The following is a 12,928-nucleotide window of genomic DNA, read 5'->3' as shown; positions in this document are numbered from 1 at the left end:
CGGCCACCTTCCACCCAGGGTCTCCACTTTTTCGCTGGGGCTTTGCCCAGTGCCGCGGAGTTTCAGAGTTTGGTTGGTCCCGCCCTCCGTGTGGCCGGCCACAGACTTGCACGGACTTCTCACGTGGACTGGCCACAAGCCCAGCTCCATCACTTCTCCCAACGAGCCCCTTTGGCGCCTTCCTTCCTGGGGTGGGTCTCCTAAACTTGGCCCTTCCTGCGCTCTCCTTCTCTTTGGAATCGCCTTAAGGACTGAGGGCTGGGGGAGGTGTCATCCTGTAAATGCAAATCCCCATTTGCGGTAAATGAAGCATTTCCTTTCCGTTCAACAAACATTTCTTGAGCACCTACTTGTTCTGGGCCAGGCCACGTGCAGCTCCCTAGACCTACAAAGAAGAACCAGAAACAGGGGCAGCGCCCAGGGGTTCACAGTCCAGGAGGAGAGCTGACTTGTAAAAACGACCGAACCCAGGGATGCTTGGCTGGTAAAGGAGTCCTGACGGTTTTCCTTACCTGACGAATCACCCCAAAACTTAATGACTTAAACCAACAGCATTTTATTGTCGCTAACAGTTCTGTGGGTTGACTGGGTGATACAGAAGCTTCATGTGTTCTCCGTTGAACTCTGGGAAGGTGAGAAGGTCCGAGATGGCTTCAGGCGCAGGAGATCTCACAGGACTGTCAGACAGGAGCTCTGTTCTCCAGGTGTCTTTTCCCCTTGGTTTGGTTGGGATTCTCAAAGCATGGTGGCTGCAGGCACCTCTTTTCTGGCGGCTCACGTCCTTGTCTTTTTTGTATATATGTACCAAAAGGAACTAAGACTCTAGGAAAAAATAATTATGATTTTACTTTGGCCTTGTTTGAGCAAGTACTGGGTATTTGGACCTAATACTAGAGGACGCCTTAAATATTCTGTAGCAGACTGCTGAAGACTTGCCCCAACAGAGAAGGAAACTACCATTATGGCTCTGAATATACCCATGCCTTGTGTATTGCAAGTTTGGGAGTCTGGTGGGGCTTCCTCTTTGAGGGGTGGGAGCTGCGAGGTGCTGACTTTACCATGCAATTGATTTAAAAGCCATGGGAGGCTGGCCTGTCCCCCTCCTCCCCGCCCCCGCAAGCCCCCGGGGTCTCACCCTTATACCTTACTGTGCTGGTATTGGGAGGCATTATCACACCATGGTTGACAGACAGCAAGGACCCTGAGGTCCTGTGAGCCACTTCTTTCCTTTTAGCTCAATGTCTGACGTAACAATTTTTATAGTCCGTGAATTCATTATTATTATTTTCATCATCACTAGTGCTGGGCTTTCGTGTAAGATTTTCTGATTCAGTGTTTATGGCTACTACTCTGGGAGGTGGAGGAGATTGTTCCAGTTTTGCAAGTGATAAAACAGAATCTGAGAAGTGAAGTAACTAACTCATCCAGTCTGCTACAGCTCATAAGTGATCGAACCAGCAGCAGTCGTCCTCTGTTCCTTTTGACCCTTGTCCTTTTTTTTCCTGCCGCCCAGATCAACCTCACATATTCTTAACCTAATGGTAGGGGCACAGCTGTCAGTTTGAGTGGTTTTGTGTCGTCTTCCTTGGGTGTTTTGTCCAAGCGATGCAGTAACTGCTTCATTGAGGCGGTCAGTCGCTGTGGGCAGGGACACAGGTCACCCTTTTTATAACCCAATGTCCTGTATGAGCTAGGCGTTTAATTAATTAATTACAGTTGTGACTTGGAACAGTAATGGATTGCAAGGCTTGTCTGATTTACTTGGTGATTCTTGATTAAATTTGACTAACTTAAAAAAAAAAAAAGCAAGCCTTAATGAACGGATGCCTTGTTTTTTAAAAATCATTCAGAGTCTTCAGGCCATCGCAGCACAGAAAAAATTTAATTTTAGAGAGTTAGCTTGCTAAATTCCTTCTCTCGAGAGCAGAAAGTGTGTGCGGTGGCCTGGCATATTGGTCCCGGTGGAGGATTGCACTGGAAAGTGGAGCTTTGTGAGTTTGTGCCTAAGGGGCCTATGAATTTGCTTACAGCATGTGCAGCCTGAAGAGGTATTACTCTCAGTAAGGTTTGTTGGCCAATTAGAACGTAAGCCCGTGTCGGTGGTAGGTGGGAAAAAAAAACAAACCAAAAAACACCCCGAGCGCAATCCATTGTGGATGAAAAGACACCTAAGTGACCTATCAGCAAGTTCGATATGTGGTCATACTTGGGCTCTTAGTTGAACAAACCAGCTTTAACAAGACATTATTGAGACAGTTGGGGAAAATTGAACTTGGACTGGGTGGTAGCTGATGGTAAGGATTATTATGAATTCTGTCAGATGTGATAGTCGTATCACAGTTTCGTTCAAAGGAGAAAAGGCCTTATCTAACAGAAACAAGCAAGTTTTTATGGGCGAAATGATTTGATGCGGGAGGTCTGCTTTCGGATACCGCAGCAAACAATAAACAGGCACGAAGTTGGGAGGAAGGATAAGGGGGAGAAGAAGGGCAGAATATTGATACTTGTTGAGGCTGCTTGCCGGGGACGGCGGGCTTATTATACTGTTCTCTCTGTTTTTGCATATGTGTGAAAATGTCCACAGTACAGTTTTTAAAAAATGAAAGTTTCATCTGTGACCAAACATCTGCACAAAGAGTTGGAAAGCTGGATTCCCAGTTCTGAAGGCACTACAAAGTTACAGTAAGATGCATTTTTAGCTTCAAAAGACAGACTGAAAGACTGTATTAGCATTTAGGGAACAGTGTGTTTGTTTTCAGAGGTTTAGACATCCTCCAGAGCAAAAAGCATTCCATTTCACCTGCTTTGTTCCAAGTTTGTAAAAATGTTCTGTTCAAGGACCACGGGCAAACTGTGTGCCCCCGAAGTGGAGAAGCTATATTAATTTGAGCCCAGAACCAAACCATTGAACTCTTTCTCTGAACTGTAAGATACACTTGAATCAAAGATTGTCAATTAACTCCCCCCCCCCCCCCCCAAACCCTCCCTGTTAAGTGAACTAGTTTGAACAGGAACAGGAACTTGAGTATGCTGACACTTGTGAAATAGAACACAATCCGGACACATGGCACTATTCTCTAAATCAGAGACGGGCAAGTTTTGTTCTATACAGGCTCTGATAGTAAATATTTTAGGCCTTGTGGGCTGGAAGGTCTGATGCATCCAGTCAAGTCTGCTGTTGTAACCTGGAAGGACTCACAGACATGCCTAAATGAATGGGCACGGCTGTTTTCTAATAAAACTTTATTTACACATACACCCAGTGGGCTGGATTCGGTCCACGGGCCAAATCATTCTGATCTCATTCTTTCAGAGCCTCTGAGCGTATTAGCTAAGGCAACCTTAACAGACTGTCTTTCCCACCAGGTTCGGTTTGAAGAGCTGACCTCTTTGCTAGTACAGCCTCTGTTTTGTTAAGTAACCCCTGACATACTGCTCAGGGTTCGCCTCTCATTTCTCCTGTTGGTGTACTGGGGATAAAAACATGTACCTCTTTCCTCCCAGCAGGATGAGGTGGCAAGGAACAAAAGAGTCAGAGTGGTGGACTCAGTATCAACTTTGCTTCCCCTCTGATCATCAGAACGCATTTTACTTTTGTTGCTCTGTATTTTCCATTTCCTGTGAGACAAACAGATGAACATCACAGATTCCCTGAAATTGTCTCTGTTTAAAAAGAGAGGGGTTTTTTTGTTGTTGCTGTTGTTGTTGTTGTTGTTGTTTGTTTTGTTCTTCTTTTTAGAAAGTGTTTTTCTAATGTTGGTTTATTTTTAAGAGACAGAGAAACGGAGCGTGAGCGGGGGAGGGGCAGACAGAGAGGGAGACCCTGAATCCGAAGCAGGCTCCAGGCTCTGAGCTGTCAGCACAGGGGGCTCGAACTCACAGACCACTAGAGATCATGACCTGAGCCACCCAGGTGCCCTCAGGCAGAGTATTTTTAACTTTATTTTGTTACCAAGCAAAGCTCCCAAGGGGCACAAAAAGGCTACGTCACTGGCCCCAGGCAACACAGCTAGTGATTGGCAGAGGTGGGATTCAGACCAGGGAGTCTGGGCTACGGAATTTGTACAAAGCTGCCATGCTTTGGCTTTAGTGCGTGACTAATATTTATTAAGGACCTATTAAGTCCCAGGCACTACACTAGGCCTTATGAACGCAGAGGAGAGTAAGTCAAACAGCATTTCTGCTCTCACGGAGCTTTCAGTCCATCGGCAGAGATAGCTTTGAAAAAGCCAACATAAATGAGTGAGCTAAGTTCGGGAGTGGTGGTGTAGGACGTGTGACAGGTGAGTGTGATCAGAAGTGCCAGGCAGGGCTGTTGGAGCGACGGAGTTGCTGCTTTACCTTGAGTGGCCAGAGAAGGCTTGTCAGGAGCTCTGACAGGTGCTCTAGGATTTGAATAACAAGACGGAGATGTTTCCTCGTGGAGCTGGAGAAGGCGTCCGGGCATGGCAGACGGCAAGGGCGCAGGCTCGGAGGCTGGACGGGCTTGGTGCTGGCCAGGACTTGTGCATCTGGAGCACGCTGAGCACTGGACACAGGAATTGGAGGAGGGGGGACGCTCCCACGTGTGACCTTTGGTCCCTCACGGGATAAGGGGTTTGCCTTTTGCTCAAGGGGCCAGGGGGTGCCACTGGAGAGTTCTAGTCAGAGTAGTGCCCAAAGCTGAGTTACATTGTAAAGGACAGACTGTGGAGAAACAAGCCAGGCCTGGAAAAAGCGCTGTGGTCCAGGGATCCAGGCAAGGGCAATGGGGTCTCGATGGCGGAGGTGGGTGTGAGAGCAGCGAGTGGGGTCGATAGATAGTTCTGACAGGGGAGAGTCAGCTCAGAGACAGACCCTGTGAAAGCACCTTTGCCTCCTTCCACCCAGGCTGGGCTGGGCACCTCTCCTCGTCCTCCCTGAACCCTGTGGTGGCATCTAAGCCCAGCATGGCCAGATGTCCGTTCTTGTCCATCAGGGCCGCTCTTCCCCGTCTTGGATCCCCAGGGTCTAGCATGCTGAATGGCAGCACAACAGACCTGCAGAAGTTCACGCTGAATAAGTACACCAGGCATTATGCGAGGGTGGAGTTCGTATTTTCCACCTGACACACTTTTGAGGCGTGGACAGGAGGTCCCGGGAACACAGTCTGGGAGGCCACCGGAAAGCCCCCTTGTAGGGTTCCGGAGCAGAGTTAGGACTGAAGACAGTCATTACTGGTGGGTGGAAGCCTGAGCCGAGGAACGGAGCCCCGGGCAGCAGAAGCTTCCAGTAGCGGAGCCCTGGAGAACAAATATCCCAGCGGTAAGAAACGAGGGGACCCTTGAAGCCAAGGGTTTGGTTTCTTTGGGTTGTTCCGTTTGGGTCGATCATCTCTGCCACTTGCCACAGAAGGGTCAGGTGAGGTGGGGACTGAAGGGCAGCCACGGGCTCTGGTAGTTCGGAGGGTCTACGGTGACCTCAGTGCGAGCTTTTCCAAGGCAGCCAAGGAGCAGAAGCCAGACCAGAATCAGTTGGGAAGGCACGAGGAGTTAAGGCAATGTCACGTTTAGTTCACTAGCTGAGTGGTCACGTATTGACTAGCCCTTGTATTCCAGGCACTGGCTAGCAGTTGGGCACTTTTGGGAATGGTCGCCGTTCTTGTGAGCTCACAGCCCGGCAGGGGGAAAACAGACCCTTTGAAGGAGAAGCAGCTGGAAGGATTGAGGTCAGTTGCTTTTCTTGGATAGAAGAGCCCAGAACACATTTGCATTATTTATATCTACTCTGAAGCCCTTAATATATATATATATATATATATATATATATATATAGTGTATATATCATATGTATATCATATGTATATCATATGATATATATTATATATGTATCATTTGAATGGCCCAACAATTCTACTTTAAGATGTGAACATATTCTTCTCAAAAAGACTTGGTCATAGTAGCACTATTCTTTCTTTTGTCTTAAATCTTAAGCACTCTTTGTGGTTTCAGAGCCTTGTTAACTTTATCCATAGATTAACACTTTAGATATATTGAATAGGTTAGGGGAAAAAAAGTCATGTAATAATAATTTATTGCCTATGTACTGTTACCTGACATTGTATTATTTACTCTGGAAAAATTTTCTTAGTAATTCTAGAACTGATAATTTTTTCTCTCACACTGCATATGTATTATATATATATAATTTATTGTTTTTATTTTTTATTTTTAAAGTTTTTATGGAAGTGTAATTAACATAGTGTTATGTTAGTTGTGCACTATAACGATCAACAATTCTATACATTACTCACTGCTCATCATGGTAAGTGTGCTCTTACTAAATTTTTTTTATGTTTAGATTTGTGAGAGAGAGAGAGAGAGAGAGAGAGAGAGAGAGAGCGAGCATGAGCGGGGGAGGGGCAGAGAGAGGGAGACACAGAATCCGAAGCAGGCTCCAGGCTCTGAGCTGTCAGCACAGAGCCCGACGCGGGGCTCGAACTCACGAGCCGTGAGATCATGACCTGAGCCGAAGTCAGATGCTTTATTGACTGAGCCCCTCAGGTGCCCCACAATAAGTGTGCTCTTAATCTCCTTTATCTGTTTCACCCATCAAATAGTAGCACTATTCTCAATAGTCAGAAACGGGAACCCACCCACACATCCATCATGAATACAATCCATCATGGATTATGAATTGTGGTTCCATTCGTACAAGGAAAACTATGTAGCTATAATAGTGAATGATCTAGGAGTCTACCTAATAATGTGGGTGAACTTCGCAAACATAATAATGAGTGATCGAAGCCAGACACAAAAGGGTACATACCGCACGATGGCATTTATACGAACTACAAGAACAAGCAAAGCTAATGGCATCCGGGCTGTTTGAAAGCAGGAGAGTGGTCATCCTTGGGGTAGGAGAGAAAGTGGAAGGGGGCCGAGGGGCTTTTGGAGGTGCTGGTAAAATTGTTGAGCCGAGTGCTGGTCACCCCAGTGTGTTCAGTTTGTGAAAATCCTTCAAGTGGAACGCTCGCTATTTGTACACTTTTCCATATAGTGTTATGCTTGGATTTTCTAAAAGGCACTGATTTTTAGAATCAAGGTGCAAGGGAGAGTATAACCAGGGACTGAGGAGAAGGAGTCCATGAAAAGGGAAAGATGACATACTGACTTTTTTTTTTAATTTTTTTTTTTTTCAACGTTTATTTATTTTTGGGACAGAGAGAGACAGAGCATGAACGGGGGAGGGGCAGAGAGAGAGGGAGACACAGAATCGGAAACAGGCTCCAGGCTCCGAGCCATCAGCCCAGAGCCCGACGCGGGGCTCGAACTCCCGGACTGCAAGATCGTGACCTGGCTGAAGTCGGACGCTTAACCGACTGCGCCACCCAGGCGCCCCCATACTGACTTTTTTTTTTTTTTTTTTTTTTAAATGCAGAGTGCTTTTGGGGGCTGTACCTCTTGTAAATGGTACAAAGCCTCCTGTCTGTCCATTTTGCATTTAATTTTTTTTTTTTTCAACATTTATTTATCCTTGGGACAGAGAGAGACAGAGCATGAACGGGGGAGGGGCAGAGAGAGAGGGAGACACAGAATCGGAAACAGGCTCCAGGCTCCGAGCCATCAGCCCAGAGCCCGACGCGGGGCTCGAACTCCCGGACCGCGAGATCGTGACCTGGCTGAAGTCGGATGCTTAACCGACTGCGCCACCCAGGCGCCCCCCATACTGACTTTTTTAAAACAGCTTTTTATTTATTTAAGTCATCTCTACACCCATCCTGGGGCTTGAATTCACCACCCCAAGATCAAGAGTCCCCTGTTCTGCTGACTGAGCCAGCCAGGCGCTCCCTGAAGCGAAAGACGACAGAGCAGAAAGAGTGGAAGACTTGTGGGGGTTGGATCGTATGAGACCAGAATAGAGCTTGGTGCATCCATAGACGAGTGTGCTTCTTTCCTAGAAGAAGGAGGGCGGCCTTCCTGGCAGCTTGGCCAAGGTGGTCAGTAGAGAAGTGACTTTATGTCGGTCGGCATTGCTTGACGATTTCAAATATTTTGAACAGTAGGAATGTCGAGACCCACGCGCACCTACACAAACCCCAAAGGTTGTGGGTTTTGTCTTACAACCTGTTTTCCTTTTCGAATCGGCCTCACATCTGACTGGAGGAGTCACTGCATATTTAAGTAGTATCTTTCCATTCAGTAATATTATGTAACGCCTGGCACTCTCCCACCTCCTCTAACTCCATCCCCAACCTGGTGAGTCGGCAGGAAAATGGAGATGTGTAATGTCAGAATGGAGCACACGCTCTGCTTTGAGCTGCAGAGTTCTTTCCTGTCAGGTAGCCCGAGTAAATGTTTCCCGTTAACCGTCAATGTAAAAGTCAGAGTCATAAATAATGACCGGTTTTGGAAGCCGTGATTAAAGCCACAAATCAAAGGGGAATTTCCATGTATGCATGGGGTGGAAAGGACGGCTGCTCATGAGTTAAGTCGGTCTTTTCGGCCAGCCCATTGCGTAGCGCTAGTAATAACCATCGGTAGCCCTCAAAGATTTGCAATATAAAACATTATGCATTGGTCAGATCTGCTCATACAAGAGCTAATAAATCAGCGTGGGTCTTGTTAGAGAATGGCATTTATATAGAGAAAGTTTGCTCGTGCAACTTGCTGTTGAAATTTAGTTAAGTCAACAAGGACCTGCAGTGTTTGGGGGTCAGTTTCCCCCTAGAAGCCAGTGAAGAATCAAGAGTGTTCTTTCGCTTTTAGATGGGCCAGGTTTGTCCAGTCTAGCTATTAGAAATAGTCCCAATAGAGGAATCGGCGTTGACGAATGAAACCACTTTAAATAACACATTAATGGATGGTTTACTGTGGTTCCTCCCAAAATTGTTTAAGGCCTTAAAAAGACTTAGTAATTGTTCATCGAAGAGTGGCTAATGAGACGCTCTATAAAATTATCAGTTATGTAAGTTCTACATTACTGCATTCTTCTTTTTTTTTTTTTTAAGTACAAATTTTGCAAATAAGGCTAAGGTCCTTCTTCACCATCAACCAATATTCTAACATTCTGAGATGGACATAGACAGAGTGGGCCACATCTATCGTGTTCTCCCCACCGATGTCCCCTAGTGCTGTGTCAGAGACAGAATATTGGATTGTATGGATAATTGGGCTGGCCCAGGGTGGCATAGCTCACATAGACTTATAGTGACAGGATGGCATGTTGAATGGGGAATCGTAAATATTGGGAATGCCTGGGGAACGGGTTCTTAATGAAAATGCTTGCCAGGGTAGACATGCTATTAACGTTCTGCCTCCGTCTCTACCTCTGTTCACGTCTGTGCCGATAAAGGGATCTCATTGGGTATGTTTTATTGTGTTTATTTTTTCTCACCTTTCCACTTAAACCCAATTCTAGCGTGTCTGTTCAGTCAGGGCCTGGTGGCTTCCTGTGACATCTCTGGCTTCCCCAAACTGGTCAAAGGCAGCAGGCACTCAGCGTACTTCCCTCTGTTACGCTCTTCCCTTCATCTGGAATGTTCCTTTTCCCAGATCCTCTCTCTCTTCCCTTATGGTGAATTCCTACTTGCCCTTCAAGGCCCAGCTCGAATGGCACCCTGTCGTAGGGAAGCATCTGCCATCTCACCTTCCGCTTCCAGGCCGAGCTGGCCTCTCTCCTGGCTTGTTTCCATCGGTATCCTATGGCTCTTGCCATCCGAGTGGGTTATGATGGGTGCGATGCTCTTTGTTCCCTTGGGAGCTTTTCGGGCCCCGGGACCGTGTCTGTCTCATCTCTGAATCACCAGTACCCAGTTGAATATTGAATTACGGTTTACCGTTGTCACCTGAAGCTAACCGCCGTGGGGGCAGGAAAACATGTTTGAGGTGGGTTCGCTATTAACATGCTTTCGGTTTTGGTACTAGATCGTTTCATCTTCTTCCTAGTGCAAGATGGCCAGTGACTTTTCTTTTCTTTCTTTCTATTCGATTGTGCGTTCTGTGCTCTGAACCTGTAAAAGCACGTTCACCTAACGTTATACTTAAAACGTTCGTTTGTGCTTAGCCTTTCTCAAGACAGATCGGCGTCTTGTGAAGAACGTTGACACACGGGCAAGTGTTCAAGGATCCATTGTGTTTCCACTAGAGCGTGCTCATCTCATTTACTCCATGCCCCAGACTGTTTTCAATGATGAATATACTGGCTGTGTTCATTATTTTTGGTAGATGACCCTTGCGTTAGCATAAAAGAGGATGAATCCTTTTTTCCTCAGAGTTGTAGGTTCCAGAAATCTGTTTTTCTGGTGGAACTTTAAATCAAGGAAGAGATTTTTTTTTTTTTTCTTTCTTCGATGTCGCTACCTGGCATCCGGTTAAAGGATTAGGGATTACGTTATTCTTTGCAAATTGATCGGAACCTCATCGAAGAGAAGCCCATCTCGTCTCGGGTTGTGTGGGCTCAGGGCTACTGCTTCAGAACCACTCTGGTTTGGGTTGGATGGTGGAGGTGAGCTGCATATCTTTTAGCTAGTTAGCTGGGTTTTAAAACCGGGACCGTCCCTGCGGAGGACAGGTAGCAGCCACAGCCGCTGACCGGATGGCTGCTGGGATGTTGGCCATACAGTTCAGGGAAGCACGGCGGCACATGGGTGTGCGGGGCGGTCAGGGTGCTGAGCATTTCATACAGCCCACCCCACGTATCAAACTACAATCATTCCAAGCCCTTCCCCTAGTGGTCTTTGTTAGCTTTAAATTATCAGTCGTTTTTGGTAGAGGGTCAGTGATGAACTTGCAGGTAGACTTGGTGCGTGGCAGAAACCCGGAGAGTGAGCAGGGGTGGGGCAGAGAGGGAGGGAGACAGGGAATCCCAAGCAGGTTCCACACTGTCAGCATGGAGCCCCGTGGACGGCTCGAACTCACTCACAACAGTGAGATTATGACCTGAGCCGAAACCGAGAGTAGGACACTTAACTGACTGACTGCACCCCCCCCCCCAGGCGCCCCTGTACCTCATATTTCTAACTTGAAAGCTTGAGATTCCTGGTGTTTGTGGGTGGCCTAGACTTGCTGGGTCCGAGAGTCATTGACTATTCAGGATATCACCACTTAGACTTCAGCTCTTGGGTTCCTGTGAACAGTTCACCAGACAATAGGCCCTCTTAGCAGGGCTAGAGATGTAAGCTCTAGAAAATTCTTTGTGAGAGCAGGAGTCATTTTATGAGCTACGGACCTGTCAGGAGGCACAGCAAGCTGGCTTGGCAGATCTTTACCATTCGTTCATTCATTCATTCATTCATTCAGCAACTTAACAAAAAAATTTTTTTAATATTTATTTATTTTTGAGAGAGACAGAGACAGGGTGCGAGCGGGGGGAGGGACAGAGAGAGGGAGACACAGAATCCGAAGCAGGCTCCAGGCTCTGAGCCGTCAGCACAGAGCCCGATGCGGGGCTCGAACTCACGAGCTGTGAGATCACGACCTGAGCCGAAGTCAGACACTCAACTGACGGGGCCACCCCGGGGCCCCTCATTCAGCAACTTTGACTGAGTGCCTGCTGTGTACCAGGCATATCAGTGAATCAAAGATTTTCCAGGGGTGTGGGGAGAGGAGTGGACCAGCTGATAAACAGTAGACCTAGGACGTAAACATTTTGTGTGTTATAAGGTGATGATTTCTCTGGAAAAATAGGTTGGTAGATCATGGTAAGGTGGGGAATAGGTGGGAGGCTTGCAATTTCAAAATAAAGGTCAGGGAGGACCTCACTGAGTGGACGAAGGGGCAGATTTTGAAGAGAAAAAGAAGGGGCGCCTGGGTGCCTCAGTTGCTTAAACGTCTGACTCTTGATCTTGGCTCAGGTGGTGAACTCACAGTTGGTGAGTTCAAGCCCCACGTGGGCTCTGCACTGAGAAGGCGGAGCCTCCTAGGGATTCTCTCTCTCTCCCTCTCTCTCTGCCCCTCCCCCACTCTTGCTTGCTCTGTGTCTGTCTCTCAAAAATAAATAAATAAACATTAAAAAAAAAAGTGTTAAAAAAAAAAAAAAGAGAGAGAAGGAGGTTATCAGAAAGGACATCTCCGGCCGGCCGAGAGTTCCAGGCGGAGGGAACCACCCTGCAGTGCAATGGCCCTTAGCCAGAGAAGGGCCTGGAGTGTTTGGGAAGTAGCTGGGAGCCACGTGGCTGGAGGAGGGGACGGTGAAGGGGAGAAGGAGAAGTGGGAGTGCCCAGAGGGGCAAAGGTGGATCTTTCCTACTGACCCCAGACCCTGCCCTTCGTGGGACCAACCTCTCACCAGGGGCTGTTCAGGTAAGGACACCTGATCCTCTCTTTTACAGTGGTTCTCAAATGGGGGCTTGTGGCAGCGACTGGAGATGTTTGTGATTGTCTCAACTCGGGGAGAAGGTGCTCCTGGCATCTAGCCAGAAGGTGCTCCTGGCATCTAGCGAGCTGAGGCCAGGAATGTTGCAGGGCATCCTGCAGTGCACGCCCCCCACCCCCCACCTCCGCCACAGAGAGTGAGCGGGTCAGTAGTGGAGAAATCCTAGGCTAGTGTTATATAGTTTATCCGCTGTTGATTGATTCAGTCTGTCTTGGAAAACTTAGTAAAACAAAGAAACACATCGAGACACCACGGAAAGAGGTGATTAATCACAGCCCCTGGTCAGGTGCCTTCACAAGTGACATCGAAGATAATGCCGGCCGTTTTCATTCGCTTTGGGGAAAGGGGATCCGGACCTTGCTTGCAGGGACATTTTGGTAAACTCTGGTGCTTTCATGAGATAGGTAAAGGACAAAATCTAATCTGTCATTTATAGGTAAATAGTAATAATCTCACTGATAATCTCATTAATTCAGACTCCAGTAGGATTTTCTAATTTTGAAAAGGGCCAAGGATGTTGATCCACAGGAGGGAAAATGTTTACCTAAAAAATTTTCTTTCGGTACCGGGAATAAAAGGCATTATTATTTGCACGT

General features: G+C 47.2%; 1 protein-coding gene across 10 annotated transcripts in view; it reads left to right on the top strand.

Annotated features, from left to right (window-relative positions):
• The window catches only part of LOC112869085 (serine/threonine-protein phosphatase 4 regulatory subunit 1), an 83,644-nt gene that overhangs the window by 577 nt on the left and 70,139 nt on the right, over positions 1–12,928 (top strand). For 3 of the 10 annotated variants that reach the window (XM_086702565.1, XM_086702570.1, XM_086702564.1), the window contains one exon: positions 5,577–5,686. The exons of 6 other annotated variants lie outside the window; for them this stretch is intronic. In XM_086702565.1, coding sequence (XP_086558691.1) covers positions 5,607–5,686 — 80 coding nt within the window. In that variant the 5' untranslated portion in view covers positions 5,577–5,606. Of the gene's footprint in view, positions 1–3,862; positions 5,284–5,576; positions 5,687–12,928 lie in introns of those variants that run through there. One more of the 10 variants, XM_086702567.1, reaches the window with a different exon arrangement.

Source organism: Puma concolor, chromosome A3 (genome assembly GCF_028749965.1).
Source record: "Puma concolor isolate L17-30 chromosome A3, mPumCon1.1.hap2, whole genome shotgun sequence".
Lineage (NCBI taxonomy): Eukaryota > Metazoa > Chordata > Mammalia > Carnivora > Felidae > Puma > Puma concolor.
This window is presented reverse-complemented; position numbering and strand designations above follow the sequence as displayed.